Source organism: Sebastes fasciatus, chromosome 14, assembly GCF_043250625.1.
Source record: "Sebastes fasciatus isolate fSebFas1 chromosome 14, fSebFas1.pri, whole genome shotgun sequence".
Taxonomy (NCBI): Eukaryota; Metazoa; Chordata; class Actinopteri; order Perciformes; family Sebastidae; genus Sebastes; species Sebastes fasciatus.
Genome location: NC_133808.1, coordinates 25,168,314 through 25,194,660, shown reverse-complemented (window position 1 = coordinate 25,194,660; position 26,347 = coordinate 25,168,314). Strand labels below are relative to the sequence as shown.

The following is a 26,347-nucleotide window of genomic DNA, read 5'->3' as shown; positions in this document are numbered from 1 at the left end:
GTTTTTTGCATTTGGTAAGAGCAAATGATGAAGTATATCGAGCGAATGTTACGTGGTATGATAATGAGTATATCAAGCGAGAAAGTCCACTAAGGGCGAGTGGGAGTGGAGGTGAATGGGTCAAACAAACACAGGATTTACACCCAGGAGACCGCTGTTTGTGTCCCGTGTGACTGTACGCTGTCACGTTACGCTGTCACGTTACGCTGTCACGTTACGCTGTCACGTTACGCTGTCACGTTACGCTGTCACGTTACGCTGTCACGTTACGCTGTTACGTTACGCTGTTACGTTACGCTGTTACGTTACGCTGTGACTTTTTGGTTCAGAAACACTGACATTGGTTTGCAGAAATGTACAATGCCAACATTTTTTTCTGGCGAGTGAGTTTTGGTCCCTTTAATGAACGGTCAAGCAGCAAAAACACTGGATCCTACATCCTACTCAATTACACTTTTCCTGGCTGGTAAATGTCTTTTAAATTCTACACCTCAAGTTTGTAACATACATGTAGGTAATACAATGAAGTAGTGTCCAAGTTCAAGTCGATATGTGACATCATCATGGTACACAGCTCCTCCAGAGCCACAGAAGACATTATACAAGCTGAGTAGTACTAACCATGACAACTAAACTGATGTGTGTAAAATCAATGCTCCATTAATGAAAATACATACAATGTTATTATATAAAGACATTTTCCTTTTCCAACACAAAATCAATGTGCTTCAATGACAAAATTGGGGAAGATTGCATAATATTTTAAGCTAGACTAAAACAGTATTTTACTTTAGTTCATCCCATCAAGTAGATTAAGTCTCCAGAGAGAGAGGGGGGGAATACAAAGAGACAAAGTGCACAGAAAAGGAAAAAGGAGAGAGAGAGGAAGAATAGTGGTAGCAGACAGAATGAGATGCAGCGATGGATAAGAGATAAAGAGGCAGATCTATAAATGCAAAAAATAACACATCTGCATAAATACATAATGTAGGGAGTCATTAAACTCAATTTATTCTTCTGCAAAAGCACACGTCGGTGCAAGAAAACCATTCCTTCATTTTCATTTGGACTTCAATGCCAAATAAAAATGGATTCGGCGTGTGAAACAGTTCATTAGGAGGGTAAAATACTGGCAAGAGCACAAACCGATAACATCCACAGCAACTCACAGAGCCTGAGAAATGGGCTTACTGTATGACACACACACACACACATGTGTGTATGTAAATGACACCATAGCTGAGGTGAGTTTGAACAGCAAAGTGTATTCAAGGTCAGAGCTGTTTACTAGATTCAGTGTAAACACACAAAAACAACACAGTTTGATACTGGCCAACACTCCCTGAAACAACACACACACACACACACACACACACACACACACACACAGGGCAGCCATTAACACATTTCCAAACAGACACAGATATCATTCAGAAACAAACATACACAAATACACACTCTTTTTAACAAACAGGCAGATACCAACGCTGAGGATAACAAGCACGTATACAGCCAGTCACACACACACACACACACACACACACACACACACACACAAGCACATACAGATAATATATAGGAGTGGGAGCAGATTGAGTTGGCGAGAAAGAGCGATATGAAGCAGGAACAAAAATAACTCTTTATAACAGGCCAAACCCGGCAATAACAAACGAACCCAACAACCTTGAGGAAGATGAGAGAACAACAAAAGCAGGGAGAGAAATGAAAGGGAGAATAGGGGCAGAAGAGTCTCTAATTAAAGCTGTGGCGTAGATGGCAATATCTCTTTTGTTTGTGTTTGCTTTTAGTTTGTTTTATCTTCGCAGACATTGTTTGTTTATTTCTCATGATTATTAAACTTATTCAGTGCTTTGCTGAACTTATTGCAAATGATATGCCCACCTTTGATGCTGCTTCATTGGCAAAAAATTAAAACAGGAAAACACAATAATAGAATCAGGTTCAGCCAAATTCAGGGATGGAGGAGAGTCAGAATGGACTCGGGGAATAACAGGGTTCCAGTTTTTGAAAATTTAGGAAATGGTTTTATGGGGGAGAAAATGAGTCTGTGTAGCTACTCGGCACTGTAAAGTGTGTGTGTGTGTGTGTGTGTATGTGTGTGTGTGTGTGTGTGTTGAGGGTGAAATGTATCAGAAACAAGCAATTAGTGGTGAGGGATTTTCGTAAAAGCATGCAGGGCTCTCCCAGTAAATTCTGGCCCTCTCTACCACGGCCTCGAATGGAAACAGCCCTGAACGTCGAGGTAAAAGCATTTCGGGGATACATCTTTGTTAAGAGCAAACAGTCTAAATGGTCTAATTAGTATTTGTGTATATGGCAGCATTTCTCCAAAAGCCTGTAACCAAGGCTCAAATCAATGCTTGAAAATGGACCATTCTCTTCAATTTAGGGGAAATAATGCTCAGTATAGATTTTCACAGTTATATCATGGTCCTATGGGTTTTTAATAAACATAAAAAAAACAAGGGAGGCTGTGATTAATACAAATGTTGATACTATACTTTAAATACAACGAATGGAGAATGATCAATGTGTTGTCTTGGTTTAAACTTAATCATCGCCCCAAAATACTGTTGAGCTATTGAATTTCATTAAAGTACTGGTAACACTTTCTATCGTCTATAATGCAGTATAAACACACTTAGAATCTGCTAATAGCACGGTGTAATAATTCATAACAATAATCATAATACATTATAAAGCATTTTATAATGACTTATAATGTCAAGTATCATCATACTTCATAACTGCTGGTCACTCACTGACATCTTTTTGCAAAGATCATGATGTATTACAATTCCCATTGTTGTAATATATTATATGTTTTTATAAAGCATTAATTCATGCTGTATGTAGTCATGTCTGTTAGTCTGATGACCAAACACAGATGAGATAATATTCCACTCACCATTAGAAGCATAGAGAGTGTTGTTCACCATGGGAGAGTGAATGGAACCGTTAGTCTGACCGTTCACTGGACCCACCGGACCCGACAGGCCGGAGGAGCTGTCAAATGAGCGGTTAGGTGACACCCCGTGTTGATCCTGAAACAGGGGGGAAACAAATACTACTAAATACTTTCAAAACACATTTCATACAAACAGATAAAGGTCAGGAATCACTACCTACATTTCCATTTTTTTAAAGCAAGCAAAAGCAACAACATTTATTTTACTATAAACTTGAAATTATGTCATAAGTCATGTATACATAAAAACATGTTGATGAAATGCTGATAGTTTGGGAAAATGTATGTTTGTGTTTTTATTTTACTGAACATTTTATTTATTCATTATTGAACTTTTTTTTTTCCTTTATTTGGGGTCATCTTTTGCTTTACTTTTACAGAATGATCCAATGTGTTCAGCTTTTTATAATGTCAAAATAAAACACAAAATTGGAACATGGAGTGATTTTAATTTGAGTTAAAAAATAAATACAGAAATTCAAACAAAAGAAGGACGTTTCAGGGACATTTCTTAAATTTCTTCAGATTTAGTTTCCTGAAGCCTCGTGGAGAAGGTGATTCTTTCCATTATAAAAATGTCATATATGATATCATACCAGTCTTCTACAGATGAGGTGTCTAGTTTAATTTCTTTATAATTGCTTTTCTTGCAGCTATACTCAATTTTCCAAATAAAGATTTTGTTTTTAATATTTGTGAATGTAGAAAGTAGAAGCCCCAAAATGAATTTGACCCACTTAAAAGCATTTTTTGTCCCAAACATAGTCACTAATTCTGTATAAATCTTACGCCAAAAACTATTTACTTTTGGACAGGCAAACCCTTTATGTTTTTGTTTGTATGTAAGTGTCTGGTATGTGGATTGCGTTTAAATGGAGTGATGACCAAGAGGAGTAGCAGTCTATTCAAACACAGATAGATGTCAAGGAGAGAGGATAAAGAGAAAAAAGAGGGAGACACTCAAAGAACAGTGGCGGATCAAGGTGAAAGAGGGGACCCCATTTCCCATGAACCGTAGGGTTGTGTAACTGTCGTTAATACTGCTTTCTGTGTGTGTGTGGCAATGACAGTCATCCTGACACCTCCCCTCGAGGCCCTCTTAGGGCCCCAAAATAATGTGTTGATGTGTCTCTTTGTGCGTGGATTACTTCTTTAGGAATTTAATTTGCATTTATTTGTGTGTGTGTAGAAAACTGTCTGTATTCATTAACATGTATACATATGTATGTCACTCTGTGTACTCAGTGTTTCTGTATATAGACTCAGAGCTCCACTCAAACAACAAAGAAGAAATGACGGTACTGTGTGTGAGTAATAAATCCTTCTTGTCCTCTTCCTCTTGACCCCCCCACCGAGCACTAACTCCTGCCCATCGGCCAGCTTCTCCCCGGTTCCAGCCCAGGACACATCACTCTTCAGTGGGTCAGAGGTCCGGTGGGCCCCCCTCCCCTCCCTGGCTGTCTACCAGCACACATCCCATTAGCCGGTGTCAGAGTGCAATCAGATTACTCTCCAAGAACAAATGCTTCTTCAGACAGAAGAAACGTTGTTTTTAGATACAGTCAAACATGTCAGGAACATTTCTGCAACACATTACCCTCAATCTGTTTAGTTGTTTTTACTAGAGACAAGGCTGCAAATAAGCTTCAGCTGGATGCCTTATACATTACATTAGAGCTGCAACGATTAGTCGACTAATCGATTAGTCGATTTACAGAAAAATTACCAACAATTTTGATAATTGATTCATCGTTAAAGTAATTTTTTCATGTAGAAAATGCAGTTTTCAGCCTCTCAAATATGCTTTTCTCTGTTTTATATCACATTAAAGTAAATATCTTTGGGTTTTTGACTGACAAAACAAGACATTATTTAAAGACATCACCACGGACTCTGAGAAACTGGGATGGACATTTTTCACAATTTTCTGACATTTTATAGACCAAACGATTTATCGATTAATCTAGAAAATAATCCGCTTAATAATTGATAATGAAAATAATCATTAGTTGTACATTATCTTTGTTTTTATTTTTTCTATGTAACAATGTTTACTTGTATTATCTGTCCAGAGAAACAAATAAATCTAAACAATTAAATGAATGAACTGAAAAATAATTAAGATAAATAAAGTAAGTGATAATGTACAGTGAGCCGGTCATCGTTGTGAAATAAATCACGACACTTACCACCGCTTTGCATCGGGGTGCCACATTTCCCTGTAGGGGTTTATTTCATAACCATGACCCACTCGCTGTACATTATCCCGCTTATTGCACGGTTACTAGAAATCAATAATTTGACACAAAAATGATCCTCCATAGTCCGAGTTCAGAACTGTGTCTATAGCAACGGTCTGTTATAAAGAAATAACAGACTGTAGAACGCTGTGATTGACCAATCAGAATCAAGTATTCAACAAAGCCGTGTAATAATGTGATATAAATAAGTGGAAACGGTCTACAATAATATACAACAGGCAGGAAAAGCAGTACTTTGTATCTCAGTTAGAAATTCAGGTACTGCGACGACCACAGCGCCGGTGTTGAGGAGCAGTCTCAGATTATGCCCATGGAACCTGTGCAGAGCCATACTTATCATAGATAGAGGGTGTTTGGATGGTTACTGAATGAAAAGAGCCGCCGTATAAAGCGAGAGATTAGAGAGAGCTGGCTGGAGATGAATACAGTGAGAAGAACCGAGTGAGAGAAAGAGCAAAGGACATGGAGAAGAAAAAAAAGATCAGAGGGGGGAAAAAAAGTAGAGTGGTCCACTTCTGAAATGTTAAAAGCATCAATACTGAAGCCCCAAAAAGGCTTTTAAGGTACAGTCTCTTATCTATCGGCCTTTATCTTCCTCTCTTTTTATCCTTTCTTTCCCTCTCTTAAGAAAAAGAGGGAAACATGGATGCAACTCTTTGATGTTGCTAACAGCTTTCACCATCAAGCTATTGACAGGGGATGCCCTGCACGCCCAAGCACACCACTACACATGCACACAGTATTATTAGGCACACTTACCTTAAACTAATGCAGCTTAATACAACAGCCTTATAATCCCGCCTTCATGATGGTTATAATGTTCAGTTTTTAGAGAGGCTGTAGCTTGTGGTGCTATTGATCTGTGTTGCGTTATACTGCAAAGTATTGATATCATTTTGTCCAACCCATTAATGTCAATGAGGCGAGACTACTATAATTATCCATACACCTAATTATGGCTAGAACTAATGATTATTTCCATCGTTGATTAATCTGTCGATAACTTTCTCGATTAATCGATTAGTTGTTTGGTTTATAAAATGTCAGTAAATGGTGAAAAATGTTGATTAATGTTTCCCCAAAGCCCAAGATGACGTCCTCAAATGTCTTGTTTTGTCCACAACTCAAAGATAATCAATTAACTGTCATAAAAAATTAAAGAAACTAGAAAATATTCATATTTAAGAAGTTGGATTCAGATAATCTTGACTTTTTTTTTCTTTAAAAAATTACTCAAACTGATAAATCGATGATCAAAATTAGGGCTATCAATTGATTAAAATATTAAATCGCAAATTACTCACACATTTCCCGTCACAGGTACTGCATTTAGCATCAAACATATGCTCAAATCATAACATGGCAAACTGCAGCCCAACAGGCAACAACAGCTGTCAGTGTGTCAGTGTGCTGACTTGACTATGACTGGCCCCCAAACTGCATGTGATTATCATAAAGTGGGCATTTCTGTAAAGGGGAGACTCGTGGGTACCCATAGAACCCATTTTCATTCACATATCTTGAGGTCAGAGGTCAAGGGACCCCTTTGAAAATTTCCATGTCAGTTTTTCCTCATCAAAATTTAGCCTAAGTTTGGAGCATTATTTAGCCTCCACCGCGACAAGCTAGTATGACATGGTCGGTACTAGTTTCATATGATACCAGTATCTTCACGCTAGCTTTAAAACTGAGCCAGTTACAACCTAAAAATCGTAAGTTGTGTTAATGCGTTAGAGAAATTAGTGGCTTTAAAACAAACGTGTTATTAGCGCGTTAACATGATCATCCATTTACCTGAGTGTTTGTTGTGCTTGTGTGTGAGTATATCATGCAGGGCGTACTAAACTGTACAGTATGTAGCTTTTTTTCCCACCACCAGCAGGCCATGCAAAGGGCCATTCACACTTGAGCCAACAACCCTGCTTTGTGTGTGCACGGTTTTGTACAAACACTCTACATAGCCGTGTAAAAGGCAGCAGCTGAAAAGCAGCCGAGGTGAAAAGCATCTTTTTTTTACTCCAACAGAAAAGAGATACAGCGGAGTGAAGAATACACACACACACACACACACACGCACAAGGAAACACACAAAATCTGAATAGCTGAAGTGTAAATGCTCTTTTGCTGCTGCTGCTGCTGCTGCTGGTAAGAGCAGGGAGACTAGTGTCAAGTATGTGAAGAATGGATGGAAGGGTTAAAAGTCAGAGGCAGCAGACTGCAAGGGAAAAAAGAAAAGATGCTTTAGTCAGTGAGAGCCAAAAGAGAGGAGAGGAGATACAGAGGGAAGATAAAAGAAGCATGCATGTTTGTTTTTGTCTTAGTCGAGTGACAGAGGCATGCATGTGCCTGTCTCATGCTCTCAGCGGGTGTCCTAACCCAGATTCTGGATTTTTCTGACTATAAAAAGAGATATTGAAGTCTATTATGAATACACATAATGCAATATGTGTTTCACCTTGAGGTATCCATTAAAACTGCTCAGACCCAGGCTGTTCTCATACACTGTCCGTAGCTATGCCTACGAAAAGTAATGCACTGTAATATGCATCCCACTAAATCAATTTGTATGTAATTGTGAAGCAGGAAGTATAAAGAGCGACAAGCGCCGCATAGGGATGAGGTCGGGGTGGATGGGTGGGTCAAAAATCAACCCATTTCACCCAGGGGACCGGTGTTCGTGTCCCGTGTGAAACCAGAAGTCAAAGTTGATTTATTTGTCACGTAATTTACATACACAAGTTACGCCACTTCCCTAGTTATTTCAACACAAATCACGATCTTTTCCTAAACCTAACTAAGTCGTTTGGTTGCCTAAACCTAACCACAGTTGTTTCCTGTGAAGACGGAAGTTTATTTTGAAAAGACTTTATGCATATAATAAGGGGAAATTGACACGTGCGTCACATTTTGGTGGACATTCATAGGAAAATGCACAAAAAATTAGGAATAACTTTTCGTAAGATATACGAACTATTGTACAGAGGATACGTTGTCCGACCACACATGCTCTTCATGTTCATCAGCATTTTGCCTTATGTCTATACATTTACGCAAAAGAGCGCGTCACAGTAGAGCCACTTACGATTATAGTAAACATTAACATACCAATTTTACAAATTTCACTCAGTCCACAATAGTGAATTTCAGTTTCCTGCTTTTTTCCGTTATATCATATAAAACTGAATATATTTTGGTATTGCACTGACAAATCAATACATTTAAAGACATTTTTCACTATTTTCTGACATTTTATAGAGCAAAAGATTCATATATCAGTGAATGTGTGTGTGTGTGTGTGTGTGTGTGTGTGTGTGTGTGTGTGTGTGTACCTTCAGAGTCCTCATCACCACCAGTTGGATCGTCCCTCTGACGTTTCCCTCCTGTGACATAGAGCGGCGCAGCGTCTCCATGGCCACGTGATTAGAGCGCCCCAGCAGAGACTCTCCGTTTACTGCGACCATCTGATCATTGACACGTAGACGCCCGTCCTGTAAATTACACACACACACACCAGTTGGATTAAAACATTGTGTGCATTTTCACTGCAGACTTCTGCATGTTTTACAAGTTGATGCATTAATGTCTATGGTTAGTTAAAGAATCACGTAACCTTGTTGACCTTGTGTGCCTGCATGTATGCAAATATGTATGTGCTCCATTTATGTTTCCTTATGCTATTCTACAGACACACACACGCACACACACTATCACACAATCTGTATCTTTCACTGAGCATCTCTCTGAAGTCAGACCAGCTTAACACACACGACACACACAAAATCGCACACACACTTCTGAGACATATACAAACAGAGACGACCATCAGCTCCATCTGTCTGACTTCCCCGGTGTGTCATTTACAACGTCTCTACAGCCGACCTGCTTCCATCTATTCCTGTCTGTCGGTGCACAGATATACTAAACGCTGCACAGGTGTGTGCGCGCCGGAGTGTGTGTGCATGTGTCTGTCTGTCTCTCTGCTGTCTGTGACACGTCAGGTCACAAGTGTGTCCTGGTGAGAAAGAGGTCAAAGGTTAACAGAACAGGAGCACATGGCAGCAGAGACAGAGAGACAGCTGAGGTGTCTCTGAAGACGGTCTCATAAATAATAAGTTCCCTTCTGACGTTAGTTGTCATTTTCTGCACATTTGAAGAGGTGAACTCTCTTTGACTCTCTTCTGACGCTCTATTGACTCCCACTGGAGAAACGTTTGCCTCTTTAACAAAATGGTAACGTCTGAACCAGGTAGAACGTTGGCGATGATGTCTATATGGCGTCTAACATGTTGGACCTTTCTCCAATCATAACAACCATTGTGTAGCCTAAATCAAATGAAATCAAAGTGTTCTGACACAAACAACCCCGCTACGCTTTCATAATGAGCTTCAACCTTGGTTTGGTATTGCTGGAGGTGTTGAGGTGGAGCACCACATGTTTCTGGATGTGGATGTTAAAAGAGGGAGAGATTAAAAATGAGGCGGTTTTAAAGTTCAGGGCTGCGTGCTGCGACTTAGCTGTCCTTGAGTAACGTCTGATGAAGATGCAGATAGAGTTGTTTCTTTGTTAGAAGCTGCAGTTTCTTCGTCTTGTACAGTTCGATGACGATGGGGCCCGGTTTGATCTCGTCCATTTCCATGAAGGCGAAACATTTAGTGCTGGTAAACCTCTTCTTAGGTTTGTAGTGCTTGAATTCAAAGAAGATAGCTGCTCCTTTAGGTAATTTCTCCACATGTCTCTGGATCTCCACGTCCACGCTGAAGTGAATGTAGGTGTCTTCCTTCCTGGAGGCCACCGGTGTGTCCTGCACCGGGTTCACGTCGACGCCGTTCACATCTTTGACACTTCTCAACGGGTGGGGTCAGCGCAGTCGGCTTGGTAAGGCCAAGGTGAAAGTGGCTCACAGCTCCAACTGTGAGTTTTACAGCACCCCTCGCCCAGACCTTGCTGCCTCCCGGGTCGTTGAGTGCTCGCTGCTCAGTGCGTCCTCTCTACCTGCGCTCCAGGTGTGTCTGTCAACCAGGGTGGACTGTCCTCAGTGCGTCAGGGCAACCCACCCGACCCGTCTTGAAACGCGGACCCCGTCTAATTAAATTGTTTGCTAGAGCACAAAGTTCTTCATAGATCTAGCCTCTTAATTTTGTGCACCAGAGTGACGCATTTAACTTAAAATGTACAAAATGTTCTTGTACATGCTCCCCCGGACCTCCCCCAAGACTGTCTGAGGTCCACCCACCACAGTCTCACAAGATCCTGTGGGAAACACTGTATTACGTCATCCAAAGCTGGATGCTCCCTCACTTCAAATCTCATTCCGGCGCCGCTGCTTCAGGTGAAGCACCTTTCAGAATTCCATCCATCCATCTGCAACCGCTTATCCCGTTAGGGGTCGCGGGGGGGCTGGAGCCGATCCCAGCCGACATTGGGCGAAGGCAGGGTACACCCTGGACAGGTCGCCAGTCCATCGCAGCTTTCAGAATTCATCAATTAATATTTCCCAGGACACAGTTTGTCTTTCTTTATTGCTCATTCAGGTAAGTGTGAAAATAAAACGTCACCTTGTATGCTGCCCCTCCATGTATAATGGATTTGATGAAGATGCCCAGGTCCTCTCCCGTCTCCCTGGACTTGTTTCCTTTGAGGCTGATGCCCAGGCCCGCCGAGCCGGTGTCATTAAGCGGCACCTCGTACATGAGCTGCTCCTTCCCATTCTCCGGGACAAAGCCCGTCACACGGTACAGCTCGTCCTTCTGGGAGTGATGGAGAGAGTAATGGAGGTAGAAGGGGGAGAGACATCGATGAGGAAGACAGAAGGAACAGGGTGAGGATACAGAGGTCACTTCATTGGGCCTGAATAGTCTCCAAAAGCTAAACTAAAAGCTTTTCCATTTGAGAGAAAGGAGCTTTTCAGATAAAATTTCTCTCCGAGTGAGAGACTGTGGTCAGTCTTTTTTCGAAGAACAAAAAAAAAAAGGAAAAAGAAAAAAGCCATTTGGACTGACTGCTTTTAGAAACATCTTTTTTCTTCTTTCAGCTCGGCAATATCAATAAAATGACCCGCACATTTTCAAGAGGTAATTGGAGAATACGGCAAACACAGAGAGACACAAAAGTAGTGAGAGAAGAGGGAACATGGAGAGGATAGAAAGATTGTACAACAGACAGAGAAACAAGAACCAAAGACTGGCTGCGTAAATGACTATTATAAACCCAGAGAGACGGAGGAGATGGAGAAAAACACCATATTATCTACAAGAAGGTATGGCAGTAATGACTAAGTCTGAGACTATACATCAGAAACAAAGGAAGCAAGTGGATCTCGCCAGATGAAAGTGTGTGTTTGAAGCCTGTGATGGCTCAGTGGGAGAGGGAGCAATGTTGCACTACATATGGATTATACTGAAATATGATGACAAGTAATGGCATTCATCAAAAGACACTATTTCATTCTAAATACTGACCAAGTGTATGCTTATTTGTGAAACCTAAGATTTCAACAGTAAACAAATAGTTTAGTCTAGATTTCTTACTATAAGATCAGGAAAACAAACTGAACAGATGATCTGGAAGAAAAGGGACAAACAAAAAATGAGCTTTACAGGAAAACATGATATGATCTAAAGACACCTTGTTGTTAACAATGATTTATCATAGTTTATCACCATCTATCCCTTGGCCTGTCACGATAATTACGATATAAACTTATCGTACGATACATGGACATGACCTCGATATTGCCCGTTGTGTTTACATAAGAATGTCACCAACATTATAGCCAAAATGATGCCAGAATAAACAGCAGGGTTTCTCCTACCATAATAAGACTTGGTCATTGCGCAGAGCCCGAGAGTTCATTATATTTATTGTTTTGGTCGTTTGGTTTTATTTGTTTGATTTATTTATAATAGTTTTTCACCTTCCAATTCCAATGTCTTAATATTCTTAAGAATTCAAAGTTCATCGCTCTTTTACACGGTGTACTTAGGGTGGCATACAACGATCTTTAAATGACAATAATATTGTTTATCGCACTATTTCAGGAACGACAAAAGTAGTTATTGTGACAGGCGCTGTGGGGATGTATCGCCAGACAGAACGTTAAATTTAGAAGATTTGCCAAAATCGAGATGATTTATGAAAATCCAATTCCTTTCAACCTTTTAGATATATTATATAGAAGAGAAGGTGCAAGGTATTGTATTAAATTGTGTGCTGCATATTTGTCCACTCTGATCATTACTAGACGGGGCTGCATAGCATCTAGAGGTGTTTCCTAATTAATATACTGGATGACATATTTGAAGCTCAAAAAGTGTTTTTAGACAGATGGAGGAGAAGAGTATGTACACCAACACTATGAGGCTAAAAAAAGGCCCTGACACACCAGGCCGGCAGTCAGTGAGCGTCTGTCGGCCATGTTTTTGCGGTGTGTTTATGCACCGTCAGCTCTAGTCTGCCCGTGTCGGAGGTTTTTCGACCGATTCAGCATGTTGAATCGGGGGCAGAGCCCGTCGGTGAGAGAAATCACTCTGATTGGCTGTTCAGCTTAAACAAATCAGTACTCGAGAAGAGAAACGGAAGTGAGGAAAGCAAGACAACGAGTAAAGTTGAGAGGGCTCTTCTCAATTGTCATTTTCATCTCATCTGATCACTCCAACACACAGATATTTTCACAACAACATGGCCATCTGGGATGAAGCTAAGCGTTGAGCGAGAGTGGTGTGAAAGTGGTCGGCAAACGCCGCTTTGTTTCATATACGTATCATAACAACGGCTTGTAAATCTACCGTCCTCGGTCTTCCGGTTTCCCTTTTTGAATGACGAATAGAGACTAACGTGACCTGCTGGTGTGAAGAGTTACAGTATTTCATCTCACGCAGGCGCAGAACGTACGTGGGTTCAAATGCAGCTTTTCAGCCAAGACAAAGGCAACGACCTTCGTCGCCCCTAGTTCTTTGATTTTGGTTTGGTGTGTCTGGGCATCAAATATGAGCTGTTTGTAGCTTGTACGACTGTGTGTGTTGCTATGTGTAAGTTTTTATGTCAACATTTTCATGGTTACAGTATTGTGTTTGTCCTTGCAATCAAAATTCAGTGTCTATACAGTATGTTCATGTACATTGCTGTGTGTATGCGTGTGTGTTTGTCACAAATAATTGTATGTACTTATAGTAGAAAGTCTGTGTGCAGGTGCCAAGCTTTAGTGCCTGTCTATGTTCTGTATATGCATGAATTCAGTCTGAGTCTGTGTGTGTGTGTGAGTGTGTGCATGTGTGCGTTTGCGTGGGTCAGCAGTGTCAGGTTTAGACAGTGTTTGTCTGTGGGGATTGTAGGTTTAACAGCGTTAAGCCGACACAAAGTCCTCTACTCTGCAGAAAACTGTTTTCCCTGCTGGAAAAACTCCCCTCATCAGACCGACTGTCCAGACCTGATAGGAAGCTCCACGACCTTGGAAAAGAACTTTAAAACACCCAGAAGAGAAATGTTAGCTACTTTCCGCGCATAATTACGTTGAGTATTTGTTAGTCTCTGGGATTCTGTCCGAAGCAATGTTCATGATTTAGCAACTCCTCATTTTTTTTTTTTTTTTCTGCCGGCTCTACATTCTTTTACTTATCTGATTGAACTTCCACGCTTTGCTAATTTATGATTTCATTTTCTTGCACTCAGCACGGGACAGAAGCAACGCCAGAATGAGTTAAGAGCAGCGGACGGCTGTTGTTACGCTGCAGAAAAGTTTGAAGCAGCAGTTCTCAGCTTGGGGGTCAGGACCACCCACAGGGCTGCGAGATGTTTTATGGAATCTGACAAAAATATGCAAATGTATGTAAAGTTGTTTATCTGGGTGATGAATTCAATTTGCCAGTAAAACAATGAATAAGCACAGCCTCTGGGCTTCCTACGATAGTTTACCAGGCAAACAAACAGCCCGTTAAAAAAAACATCATTGGGTGTCAAACCTGGCTGTTCAGCGTGTTTTTACAACCAAATGAATACAGAAATAAAATACTTGTTTTCAGTGGCTGAACTAAGAAAAAACACAAAATTAAACAAGGCCTCTTTTTTTTAAATTGCTTTAAAAACACACACACGGGAGTGGACGAAACAAATAGTAAGTGCACAATGCAATTTCATGGAACATTTCTATTATATCAGCCTCATTGCCATGATAGGTGGTTACATCTGTGTGTGCGATGCTAAAATAATAAACAACGAGAGTGCACTCATGTGTGTTTGCCGCCATAAAAAAGGTGTTTGTATCTTTGCTCCATGAACTCCATCAAATCCATCCAGTTATAGAAAGAAAAAAAAAAGCCGTTTGCGTAGATGAACCTCCTCGTGCCGGTCGTTTAACATTTAAATGGGTTGCCACAATGATGGATCAACAGGAGGACACGCTATTAAAAAGACAGCTCAGTGTCTGTCGGTGTGTGTGAATGAGTAGGGGTGTTGTTTTATTAAAGCGAGCCAGAGAAAACGTGTGTGGGAGAAAAGATGGAAAGACACATTATGTTAAAATGAAGATGAGCAGTCAACTAAAACGCAACACAAAAATGTCCTTAACTCACCCTAAAGGCCAACAGAGAGAAATAGAGAAAGATAAAAAAGATAAAATGAGGGAGGAGATAAGAAGAAGGATGATCATACTTTTACTTATCAGTTGTGTGAGTAATATAAGGGGGTGTACTTTAACTGCTATAAACTTTATTATTTGTGTGTGAGGACACCTGCTTTCAGCAACATGGTGTTTTAATGAGAGCTACTCGCAGATGTCCTTCTACCCGGCCATGCAGGGAAACTGTGTGTGTGTGGAAAGCCCCATGCTGTGGCAATGACTGCCCAAGGATCCATTTTACAAGGCCAAACAACAGTAGCCGCTGTGCTTAAATGCGGCACTAGGTGTGGTAACACACACACACACACACACACACACACACACACACACACACACACACACACACACACACACACACGTGGACACACAAATGGCTGAGGTAAGTACTCCCAGGGACAAAACCTGACATTATGGGCTATACTTTTGACTTATGAAAATAACTGTCCCATCACTGACCACTCACGATGGGACCCTGACGTCCAATACCCACACCCTCATCTCCCACGGTCCCCTAACGGCCAGTGTAACAGCTGTAGCGGGAGTCCTAGAGACCACAATCTAGAGCATGTGCACGCCTATAGAGAAAGAAAAAGAGGTGCCAAACACAGTGGTTGTTAGGGCTAACATAAATGTCCACGGGGAAAACAATACAGTATGGATGACCAGTGTCTGCATCTAGGGATGGAAAGAGCTTTTGGTTGACATATTTCCCATATTACAGATACAGCACTGTATAATCAGACTTGTTGATGTCTACAGTCTTTTGAAGAGCGCGGCGCTAACGCCGTCAGTGTACAATCTCCCCTGGAGCTGCACATTAGAGGTCTACGCATGCAGGGCAAGCCAGCCTGCACGTCCTGCGAAACCCACAGCAGATGTTGGCGGTGCAGGGTTCGCTTTCCAAGGCTAAAAGTGGTCATGGGCGGACATGTTGTAATAAGGGGTCACGGTGCGCGCTGAGCAGCCTTCTGTTCATGTGTGGAAGCTCCCCACATGAACGCCGAATTGTGTCTTGCCAACAGTTTGCAAATCATAGCTGTTGTCTTCGAGACGTTGGAACATTAAAGGGGATCTGTTACAGAGGATGGACAGTCTGGACTCAGAAATCAGTTGATGGAATTTGATTGTAACTGTGGTAACAATGGGTAGTGGGAGCAGAAGTTTAAATTTTGGAAAGGGCATTTGGTTGTGCAGAAATGGAAGAAGCGACAAGTACAGTCTCATAAAACTGGCTCGTGCAAACCTTGACTTGATATGAAAAAAAGTGTTCTGATGAGTGGAAGTGTTCCCTTTTTACCAATCACCCTGAATCCTGCCTCTACACCATTAATGTTTCAACTGTTGTGAGTCTAGAGTCAATATACATATTTTATTTCTATTCACATAGCCATGACATCATATCTTTGATCTTTGAATTTCTTCAAATCTTACATCCAGTTGTCTGTCTTCTTTGTTTATGTCAGCCAGTGCTGATATTTATACCTCTGTCTTCTAGCTCTTAAGGCCTTTGCACACCAAGTCCATATTTTTCATCTGAAATTGTTGCACGTTCAAAAATAAATTTGTGGCAATCACGTTTACAAACCGACTCTGAAATTTACATTAAAGTTTTCACAACGGGTTCGAATTTCTTTATTTCTTTGCAGCCCTCAGTTGTTCGACCAATCAGAGCCACCGTAAATACAAACGTTATCATCCAAAATGGTATCTGATAAACTGATTCACTTCATTCATTCGTCTCCTAGCATAAAGCGCTTTAGGATAAAAAAATAAAAGAATACAGAAATGCAGTATTTAAAGATAGATTGTGGCAGGTGATCGCAGCAGAACAGCTTGGAATCAGGGGATGTTTGCAAAACAAAGCATGTGTGAAATATCAGACAGTAGTGATTGAGCTCTAAGCAGCTAAACGACAGCTTCTTGCTATTGTCATTCATTCATGAGCCCGGTTTGGGACAAGCGTGATCAATTACACCCACGCAATTAATTCAGTTCTGTCTCGTATTGCAAATTTTCACAACGACTGGAATAATAAAAGGCATCAGACTCAGAGTGCAAGTTTTCTCTGTGTAACGATTTTTATCAGATGACAGAGTAAAAAAATGCATATAAAAAATATGAATTTGGTGCAAAGGCTCCATTCATACTTTGAACAAATGAAACAAAAAAGACAGAACATGTTAATTAGTGAGCTTCAGAGGTGCTGTAGACGGACTGTACCTTTGAACACAGCTGGCTGTTGAAAACGTTTCCATTCTTTGTGCTAAGCTACATTAGCCAGCTGATGGCTGTCGCTTCATATTTAGCTTACAGACACGAGAGCGGTATCAATCTTCTCATCTAACTCTTGGTAAGAAAGAAAAACAGCCTATTACTCAAAATGTCAAACTCTAATTTGAAACAGATTTTAGGAGATTCCTATTTATCCATTTTTGTTGTTGCTCTCAACAGAACTGTTGCTGTTACTCCCAGAGTACGAGCAACATCTTGATATGACAATACCGATACTGATCCCCGGTGGCTTGAACCCACGACTGACATGAGCGACACAACTCTGAGTGTGTGTGACACTCGTGTGCGGAGGGCTTTAACACACAGCAGCGACTTTAGATGATAGGCTGACGAAGGAGCTGATAAACCTTCAATAAACAGCGGAGAGATGTGAGATGAGACAGAGAGCCGGGGAGAGAGAAGAGAGACATGATACCCTTCTCGGCTGCTCTCCACTGGGATGATGGCAGCTCCTGCAGAGACACCAAGCTGCCAAGGAGTTTGTGTGTGTGTGTGTGTGCGTGTGTGTGTGTGTGTGTGTGTGTGTGTGTGTGTGTGTGTGTATGTGTGTGCATACACAGGTCTCTGAGGGTGTAACAGATGGGGGATCTACTGTAGTGATTCTGTGAGGTCACATTGGTGACGATGTCAGTGAGATGTAACACACACACACACACACACACACACACACACAAGTAGGCAACAGACTGCAACGAAGTGCACAGACGCACACTCTCTTACACACACACACACACACACAGGGTGGCTGCAGCGGTGATGGATGAGGGATAATCAGAATGAAGAAACTGTTCAATAAAGTTGTTTTGTTTTGAATGTGCACTGTCACCAGCTGCCAACTGTTTACTGATTTAATATGACAGTGTGTGTGTGAGGAGCATCTGGCGCTGAGGAGAATGTTTCCTGTTGTGGAAAAAGAAAAAAAGGAAAAAGAGAAAGGCGAAAGGACAGACAGAAGACGGTCTCGCAGCTCATCACATACTGGATGCCAAAAGCAGGGCTACACAAATAGCTCGATGGACTCGCACTTAAACATTTCATTCAACCCTCTGTATTAGTAGCCAGAGTGTGTTTGTGAATGGTTTGTATTCATATCCTCGTCCATTATGGTTTATTATTTATGCCTTTGTGTTTAAGGCGAGGTAGATGGTGATGAATGTGATGACAGAAAGCCCACTATAGTTGTGTTCTGTTTCCATCTGGTCCATAAATCAATCCCAACTTAAAGCCTCCCACCACTAAAAAAACAGTGTGATGTTACTTTACTTGTGATGTTTGAGCTCGACTTTGCAGAAGGATGAATGTGCACATGAGATAATCGTGGTCTACCACGTGACTCAGTCTGATGTGGAAATATTGCAAGCCCCCTGTGCACATGCACTGAGAATGAACTTTTCTGTAAAGTAGGAGACATCTTGTGACCAGCAGATACAACTTTTGAAACAAAAGCTAATTGCATATTCATAGACTCTGAATTGTTCTGTGAGGGAGAAGGAGTGCGCCTCTAAGAAACTGTAAGCAGTTTATTGAACTTTTGGTGGAAAAATCATATTAGACAAATTATGATTTAATTTGATTTGTAATACGTCTTAAAACCAAAGTCTGTAAGTAAGAAGTGGACGTAGTCACCGTGACGTCACCCGTTGGTTTGTGGACTGCCGTTTTGATGCCTCGAGTTCATAAGACATGTTTAGGGGCCATTCACATGCCGCGTTTTTTTTTTTACGCGCTCAAATCCATTGTTGTCAATGTAGACGCACGGCATGCATGCTCAAACGCCATCGCAATGCACAAGCGTTTCAAAGCGACTATTTTTTTAAGGCGCACCGTCATGTGTCATGTAATGAAGAAAAAACAATTGCAGCCGGCAGATATCTTTTATTTCTTCCGTAAATATCAGTCTATGGTAGATATAGGGAAGAGAAGTTAATCATTTTAGTGCAGGGTTACCCAGAGCTTTACGATTTGTCCCACAAACTATTTTACTTGCTTCACCCTCTCCGTCCGAGGACGTCCAGTTGGAAGGTAAGCCAACTTGACTCAGACAAATCGAGCAGTAAAGTTACTGTGAGGGATTTACAGTGCTGGAAATCCATTTGGCTTTGTTTTGACTCAGCTAAGTTTAGTCAGTGAGGCTTTTATTACCACAACTTCATCATCATCGTCATCACAGCTTGCAGGTTTTGGTTACTTAGTAACGGCAAGCATGAAAATGCCGTGGTAGCAACCTTTCAATTACAAGGTAGCCACACGCCCTAAAGCATCCCCTGCTTTATGGTCTATTTGACTCTAAATGGGACCATAATTTACTAAATGAACATCATGCTGTATTGAAGAAGACTTCAAAACTAGGGATTGAGACCATGAATTCATGTTTACAAGGTTTACTGAGGTAATAAATGAAGTGAGAAGTAGGGTCATTTTCTCATAGACTTCTATACAATCTGACTTATTTTTGCAACCAGAGGAGTCGCCCCCTGCTGGCTATTAGAAAGAATGCAAGTTTAAGGCACTTCCGTATTGGCTTCACTTCTCAGACCTGGACATTGCCAGCTGCTTAAAAAATGTCTGGAGGGGATCTTTAAATTAAAAAATAATTTGTCAGGCAAAAGCACAGGTAAAAAAAAAAACTGTTTTGGTGTTGCGATGTTCACTTGTTCCAAAGAAAAGCAAAGTATAGAATAAGACCCCATGGAATAACGAGAACGGGAGGGAGAGAGAAGAAAGAGACGTGTGAAATGTCTGGAAGCAAAAAAAAAGAGCATCTTTGTTTCAAACATTAGTTTCAAGGCACTAGCCAACTCAGCGGGCGTATGCTCGTTCGTGTGTGAAGAGAATGACTGAAAAACTGTCTTTTTATGTTGCATGTGCGAGTGATGGTGTGTATGTGTGCACACAATGCTTTTACAGAGAGCCAACACAGCAGGTGGATGTATACTTGTTATATTGCGGAATTTGTATGAATATGGTTGTATGTCACACAGAACGGCTTTGTGACTTTGAGTAAGTGTGTGTGTGTGTGTGTGTGTGTGTGTGTGTGTGTGTGTGTGTGTGTAGAGGTGGTGTAATGTCTTTGTTCTACAGCGAGCGCAGACATTAGCAGACAACACCAGATGGTGGGCTAAAATGAGACAACGGAAGAGGGGGAGGAGAAGATAGACAAGATCCTTCCATCATTTCATCATCATCCTTCTTCTGTTTCCTCTCCGTTAACACCAACAAGCTGGCGTAAACCTTCACATCAAATCATTAAAACAAAAATCTAAGAAACTGTAGCAGCATCAGCGTTTAAAGTCAGCTGGAGCACGGTAGAGATGTTGGAGCTGTGCATAATGTTTGTATAAAATGTTAAACCTGTTTATTTTACTCTTGGCGTTGATACAAAGTTGTTCATTGGTACTTCTCAGAAACCGCCTGCAGTTTATTAACAAACGATTGGATATGTAATAGTGTCCTTAGCAAAGATTGACTAACAGACAGACTGCAGCTGGTAGCACAATAACTATGACAAGATCAGAATATGAATTTTTGCTCATGAATACAAGTCAAGAATCATCAAAGCTTTGACACTTTACTCTGACCTCTCTAGAAAATGACAGGGCAAAAATCATTGTCTTAAAGTGAGCACATAACGATTTATGATTTCAAAATCCAGTCCTCTGCAGCAGCGAGAGCTCTACAACTAAACTGGCACAGTTGTGTGAAAGTTTGTGAGGATGCCGTTTATGAGAAACAGAAACCTGGACAACACGCCAGTTAGTGAAGCGTGATAATGCTACCAGACTTATGCTTGATATTGAGGTGTGAAAATACAAACACGGTGTGAAAAAAAATTATTACTTCTATGCATTCCCAGTTTTGAATACTTACACTGTTAACCAAAAAAAAAAGGTATTACCCGAAAAACTACTACAAGCAAATCAACACTCAGCAAGAACCGAGATCAGAGAGAATCTCCAACAACAAATGTGACAGCTTATGTGCTTTACGATACTCCATTACAGAGATAGACATATTCAAGATTTATTTAAAAACTAGAGACCATCTTGCAATGGGATCACACCAGCTGCGCCGCCAAATCGGGCCAGGGGTGGAAAGAGGTAAGTAGGAAAGCACTTCCTGTCTCCCATACTTCCAGCGCTCTCCCTCGGAACGCACCCATCTTCGGACTCAAGTCTTTATTTTGATCTCATCTACACACCTGTGAAGTTTCGTGACTGCATATTACATGCTGTGAGGCTATCGCTGTGACAAAATCTGTCCACAGACAGACATATAAAATCCTGACAAAGTACTCAACACCACTTCATGCGTGGTACTTCACGCTAAAGTAGGTGTCTCCAGGACCACATTTCACCATGATGACTCACAGACTCACAAGGTGAAAACAATACCAGCGTCGCTGTCGCGGCTGGTAATTACAAGCGAAAGCTTCCACATAGAGGCTTAATTTGAAGACGCATGACAACATTGTTAGGGCTTCCCAATGTGACAACGCTTCCCTTTACTCTCACCTCCTTCCCTGTTCAGCCATTCTCAACAGTTACAGAGTAGTACACTGGCTTTTATCCTCTCCAATTATTTGATCCTTTACAGTTGAAGAAAGGTAACCAAGGAGCAAAAAATCTCTCCACTAAACCAGACTACCACAGTCCTGAAATCCCCGCGTCCACATAAACACACACATACTTATTGAACCACACTATAACACGTGTTTCTATCAAGGAGTGTGTTCACAGCTTCACTGTGCTGAACTGCAACTGCACTTGTTCTTCAAAACGCTTGCGACTGCTGCAGAAACACCAACTTAATTAGACAGAGGTGAATTCTATCGGGGCGTACTGTCTGTCAGGAAGAGAGGGTGAGGGCAGGAGGGAGACACTCCAGAGAGAGAACGGGAGAGGCAGACACAGAGAAATAGTCTGTTGATTGAAATACTGTACATAGAAAAAGTGCAAAGTGTTAGACAACAGAGACAACTTCTCTCTCTCACTCCCACACGCACTCACTCAAGACATCCTTTTCCAACAAAAGTGAATTATAGCGGTGGTGTGAAAAAGTACAATATTTGATTTTCTGTTGTCATCTCCACCGCCCTCCGCTCAGCCCTCACACATCTTGAAAAATAACAACACCTACATCAGAATGCTGTTTGTTGATTTCAGCTCAGCATTCAATACAATCTCCCCATGAAAGTGATTGGCAAACTTAGCCCTCTGCGCTTGAGTACCAAACTCTGCAACTTCATATTGGACTTCTTTACAAACAGACCCCACGCAGTTCGGATTGGTGGTCACACCTCCTCCACTCTAGTGTTGAACACTGGAGCCCCCCAGGGCTGTGCGCTCAGCCCCCTCCTGTTCACGCCGCACACCCACGACTGCAACCCCCGACATGGAGAGAACTCTGTTGTGAAGTTTGCAAACGACGCCGCCATCATCGGCCAGATTAAAAACAACGATGAGACTTCATATCGAGAGGAAATCAACAATTTTGCAGAGTGGTGCTCAAAGAACAACCTACTGTTCAATGTCAGCAAAACCAAGGGGGTGTTGGTTGATTTCAGGAAAAATGAGGCAAAGACACACATCTCTGTCTACATCGATGGAGCTGAGGAGGAGCAAGTGAATAGTTTTAAGTTCCTGGGAAAATGGCATCACAAAAACACTGATCACAAAACATCTCCATCCTGGTGAAGAAACCTCAAAATGGCTGTATTTTTTAAGGGACCTTAAGAAGGCAAAATTCCCATGCCAAGTTCTTGTTAATTTTCACAGAGGAGCAATGGAGAGCATCCTGACTGGAAACATTACAAACTGGCATGGGATGTGCATGGCCCAGGACAGGGGAACTCTGCAGCGGGTGATTAAAACCATCCAGAACATCATTGGTACCCACCCACCTCGCTTCCTAATCATCTTCATCATGTTGCATGAGCGTAACCGAGTAGACAGTACCAATCGGGCACTGGCGAGAAAATGGCGGCGGGTAAAGACAAAGTTTATGAGCTGAAATGCATTTTCAATTATCCTGAAAACAGGAGTTTAGTTGGGTGGCGTTAGAGGACGTAGGCGAAACTCCAGATTAATTTACTTCAATCTAGATTAAACATGATTATTAACTTCGGTCTTTGTTGTTATTTGATAACTGCTAACAAATAAAACAATTGTAGAGGGGTAAGTAAAATGTGACTTTGGGAAAGTAAACCCAATTCACCAATCAGGCAAGTGAAAAAAACATTAACCTTTGAACCTGGAAAGCCAGAGTTGATTTCTTATTCAATTTCCTGTTTGCAGGCCAACATCCTCCTCAGCCTTCACACCACCATCCACATACACACACATCATCAACCTAGAATGATGTATTCAAGCTGAGCTAAGCATGCTTATGAGAAACTGCAGCTTACCCATGTTAATTTATCAGTCGTCACACTTAACTGTAATGAAGAGTAAATCCATCCATTTTTCATACTCATTTTTCACTTCAGGGTGACGGGCCTGGAGCCTCACCCACCAGCCTGCCTTTCCCATCAATACATCTCCTTTACACAATCTTTCAATCTGTCCTATTTTGACCCAATATGATTTGCATTCTCATTAATTTAAATTCAGCAACAACAGCAGAAACTCTAATTCTCACATTTAAAGAGTGTATTGGGAATATCTCCAACACCTCTTTACCAGCAGCATCACTGCTGTACCCAATGCAGAGAAGAAAGCCCATCAGATCTTTCTGACGCACTGCCGAGGATCTACTGTATATCTCTATATATCTGGATATCTGCAGTAGGAGAAATACATTTCTGACTAAACATAATACACTGATGATCACATACAATGAGTCAATTAAATACAGATCAGCTCAAACTTAATCTGACATCATAACATTAAGTTTTGATCGTTTCAGCAAAGACACATGAGGATGATGAGGCTTCATGATGCTCTCACGAATAAACTGCAATAAGCCTGTTTTTGCATTAAGGCATTAGTTCTGCATTTGTTATGCAGTCAAATAGATATTTTCTATTTAAAAATGTATATTTGTCTACATTGATTATAATTACAGTACCTGCATCTTTTGACTAACTGAATACTCAAAGCTCAAAGTGATGTCATTAACAATACAAAAAGCATTTCAGTGCATACACACACTCAACATACACAATTGCAGGCACACATCCATAAACACACACAAACAGCAGCAATGTCCTTGAAACGTTGGCTGGTTTAAGCAGCCCTCCAAATAGACGGAGACAATACTTTACCTATGGGAGACACTGTGGCGTGTAGTTGTCTATGCAGAAGGACAATATGCAGACATTTATTTTCCTGGCGTGAACTGAGCGAGCGTGTGTGTGAATAATGCTGGACCAAAGGGGGAGTTTGTTTCCTGACTGCGTGAGTGATATTTAGGTTTAGTACCCATGTGGTCAAGTTGTACTGCAAACTGGCTCAAAGTTAAACTGTTGTAGTAAAGCTGCCAAAAGGCTGACATGTTCTTCTGTCTGTCTGTCTCCATCTTCCCCGTTTCAATGCCGCTGCCGCTCTACTGTACACACAACAAATCAAAATATCTTTCTGAGAATAATTAATAATAATTAATGTTGAATATGAATGATGAATAGCCTTGTGGGATTATTCTTTATTTCATGGGCTATTTTGGGATTTATACATTATAACGCGGCTTTGTTGAATACTCAATTCTGATTGGTCAATCAAGGCGTTCTATTTGGGTCTGTTATTTCTTTATAGCAGACCGTTGCTATGTGTAACAGACCGTTGCTATGGACGCAGTTCCGATCTGTGACTCTGGCAGACCATTTTTGTGTCAAATTATTGTTTTTTTAAGTAATTAGCTGTGTAATAAGCAGGATAATGTACAGCGAGCTGGTCATTGTTGTGAGATACAAGACCGCTTCGCGTCGTGGTGCTGCATCGCCCTTTCAGGATATATTTCACAACAATGACCGGCTCGCTGTACATTATCCCTTCCTTATTACATATTTATGTATATATATATATATATATATATATATATAAAAAACAAAGCATCTGAATACTGATTTGGAGGTTGATTACCAAGGCAACGGTTGAAGCTTCTAAGCATTCAGATCAGCCCTAGGTAAAAGCTAACCCTGCTGCATTCCTTTGGGCTGTAAAGGAGGATCTCCATCACACCTCAGTTGTGATTGTAGATGTGATTTTAACCAACATTTAAATCCATTTGCTGATTGTGAACTGTCCAGGAAGCGATCTCATGATAAAGGATCCGTATAAGCCATATAGGCTATATTCAAATCATTTAGTAACCATAGTAACATGTATGCGCATCAGCACCTAAGTGCAGGATTTTCCCCTGATTAGTCAAAAGCCTGTTGTGCATTTAGAAAAGTCTAATGTTTTTTTCCCAAAGCTTACTTACAGCAAAAATCCATCTGGGAGCTAAAAAGAAATCGTGATTCACTCCCCCTGGGAATCGGCTACCGAGGCAGCTTTCGAGCACAGTTTTCTGTGTAACGGTAAGGAGGTAGTTGAGCAGAGAGGATTTTAGTGAACACATGTAACAGTGTGACGAGTGGAGGTATTCAGCAACACTTGGCCAGCACACAAAGGAGACTGCCATGGAGTTCAGACATGCGTACATGGAGGAGATACAGCACTCACAAAAGAGCCTAAATGTTAACACATGTACACACTGCAACACATTGCTCCTTTTCCTGTCTGCAGAAACAGAATTTCCTACGGGGCTCAGGGTCGCATGCATGTTACGGTGTGTGTGTGGAACTTCCTGGCAGCCGTTGAGGAAACATCAGTCGATAAGAGCGGAAAGAGACACAAAGGGATGAGAGACACAAAAGGCAACATATGAAAGAATAAAATACAGTGAGAGGTGGAAAAAAATGAACCAAAGACCTGAGTGATGGGTGGAGAGGAGAGGAGACGAAAGCAAATGAAAAATGGGGGTTTTATAATATTATAAGAAAGTAAGTTGTTATTCTGTTTGTGCTAGCGTGAATACATGTGCGGCAAAGTGACGCCTCAGAGTGGTAGGGAAAAGTGATAGTTATCACCAATGCAGCTGTGATGATACGATAAAAAATCACCTCAGAGTTCCCAAACTCTTTTAGACCATGGCACCCCTTCAAAGGTTTTTTTTGTCATGGCACCCCGAGCCACCCAACTCCCAATATAACA

At 41.2% G+C, this 26,347-nt stretch overlaps 1 protein-coding gene across 6 annotated transcripts in view; it reads right to left on the bottom strand.

Annotated features, from left to right (window-relative positions):
- LOC141781716 (partitioning defective 3 homolog B-like) overlaps positions 1-26,347 on the bottom strand; it is a 242,277-nt gene that overhangs the window by 131,865 nt on the left and 84,065 nt on the right. For all 6 annotated transcript variants that reach the window (XM_074657501.1, XM_074657502.1, XM_074657499.1 and 3 more), the window contains 3 exons: positions 10,807-10,998; positions 8,580-8,738; positions 2,930-3,065 (listed from right to left, as the gene is read on the bottom strand). In XM_074657501.1, the coding sequence (XP_074513602.1) occupies positions 2,930-3,065; positions 8,580-8,738; positions 10,807-10,998 (487 nt within the window). The remainder of the gene's footprint in view (positions 1-2,929; positions 3,066-8,579; positions 8,739-10,806; positions 10,999-26,347) is intronic.